General features: G+C 34.1%; 1 protein-coding gene across 4 annotated transcripts in view; it reads right to left on the reverse strand.

Moving 5' to 3' along the window:
* Positions 1-2,182, reverse strand: part of LOC106876580 (glutamate receptor 2) — a 737,813-nt gene that overhangs the window by 413,506 nt on the left and 322,125 nt on the right. For all 4 annotated transcript variants that reach the window (XR_001410261.2, XM_014925186.2, XM_014925185.2 and 1 more), the window contains exons 10-11: positions 1,722-1,934; positions 776-937 (exon numbers count right to left, since the gene is read on the reverse strand). Coding sequence is in view for 3 of the 4 variants with exons in the window: in XM_014925186.2 (XP_014780672.1) it covers positions 776-937; positions 1,722-1,934 (375 nt within the window). In the remaining variant the exon portion in view is untranslated. The remainder of the gene's footprint in view (positions 1-775; positions 938-1,721; positions 1,935-2,182) is intronic.

A 2,182-nucleotide genomic window follows, 5' to 3' on the forward strand; every position in this document is an offset into this window, starting at 1 on the left:
CTCTCTCTCTCTCTCTCTCTCTCTCTCTCTCTCGCTACACTGACACACACTCACACACACACACACACACACACACACACACTTGATGCCTGTGAATGTGCCGCTTTTACTTTTTAGTTCATTGTTGGAGATTCGCGACCGAGGTAATCGGAAATACATCTCAGATCCCAGCCCTCTGTTAAACTTTGCTAGATTCGGAAAACTCAACAGGAGAGTAAAAATGTATAATAACAAAGTGAAATTGAAGTCATAGGCATTCAAAGAGATCTAGCTAGAAACTATTAACGAAGTAATTCTCTACTCAGAGTTGTTTAGGGTAAGAGAAATCAGATGAAACTGCGATACAAAGATTTCGCTGTAGCTACAGCCAGAACCAGTGACACATTATGTACATTATTTACTATGCTCATATATACAATATATAGGGGGATTGAACACGGAACCATGTGATTTGCAAGCAAACTTCTTACCGCACAGCGAAAGAAAACTGTTTAAATTTTCGTATACTACTTCATTGATATCGATATTATTTTGGCTGGTTTTAGACTTCTATGAGGAACAGGGATTTTAACTGTCGCTACGAAATTGCCTATTTAAATACATTTTGGTTTATTTTCGTGAGTCCCTTTATTAGAGGAATGGTAAGATACTTTAACGAAAAAACAACGTGAAAACTAGCTGTGAATACTCGGAAACGAATGTAACAGAAAAGATAAACGTGTAGCTGAATAGAGGAAATAAAAGAGAAACATGGAAAATGGTCCGCAATACAAACCTGTTGAGATAACGGGTCCATGAACGAGAAGACACTGGGTTTCTGCTTATCGGGTTTTTTTATCATAATGCTTATACCGGTTTTCATAAAGGGTTTTGAAAAGTCTGCTGCTCTTTCCCGCATGCATGTGATAGTTAAGGGGGCTATTACTAAATCTACTTCCTGCAATAAAGTAAGAATGAAATAACATAAAAAGCAAATTGATTACGTAGATTGGATGATATTTATACACATGCTAGTGGATGAAGAAAACTGACTTCTGAAATCTAAGGGGAGTTAATTTCACTAGACTGAACATTTTAATTTGATTTTATAATTTCATTAAATTTATGAATAATAATATAATCACAGTCACATCGCTGACGAATATATTTGTTTCTTCAGCATTCCAAAGTAAAATATTTTTTTTATTGCTCTTAGTGGTTTTATTCAATTAATTGTTAGGCATCGTAATATTAAAAGCAAATATTTTCATGTATGGAAATCATAGAGAGATGGTTCAATTTTATTAGATGATAAAATCCATGTTTTGTTATATATTAAAGAAAATACTACACACAAAAACCAAATGGTGTTTAGTTACATCCGCTTGGATAGCGCACATATTAAATTGTGAACTCGTACACAATGAAATAAATGACTTCATTGAATGTTAGTGTCATATAGAGTGGCATTTATGTATATGAAATTGTATAATTTTCGAGTTGCATTATACAGTATACAAATATGATCAGTAATATTCAATAATACTGAATGGCATAAGGACAATAGATTGTAGACTGAAATCTAGATATATTTCGGTACATAAGAACTCCCTACTCGTGTTAACAAAACATCCCTTAAGAAACCACACGCTTTATTCCAATTGTTATGTAAACGTAATAAAATGTCAACAGAAAAATATACGCATGCAAAAGTAGTAAGACATACTGAAATGTGTACGTACGTGTCGCGTGAGTTCTCCCATCATACCGTTCCAAGTACCATTGACGGTAAGGGCTCCATAGTGACCGTCTTCTACAATTTTGATGATGTAATCCATGGGGAACTGATCTGCTATTTTGGCTGCTAGATCTACGACGTAGCCTTCGAAACGAGCGTTTCCGACTAACGGCTCACCGGCTTCGTGTCGGACTTTATACATCAAGAATGGAGGCACCTGACAACGAGAGAATTCAGAATCAAACATTATATCTACATGCATATATGCAAATGTAGGAAAAACGATGACGAAGAGCACAATATAGATAGTAAAAAAAATCAATAAGTACTCAATTCGAATGTGTGGTACCAAAACTCCGATACGATAAGGACAGGGTTGTATGATCTGTCTAGATAAGTGATATATATATATATATATATATATATATATATATATATATATATATATATATATATATATATATA

This window comes from Octopus bimaculoides, chromosome 1 (assembly GCF_001194135.2).
Source record: "Octopus bimaculoides isolate UCB-OBI-ISO-001 chromosome 1, ASM119413v2, whole genome shotgun sequence".
NCBI classification, from domain to species: domain Eukaryota; kingdom Metazoa; phylum Mollusca; class Cephalopoda; order Octopoda; family Octopodidae; genus Octopus; species Octopus bimaculoides.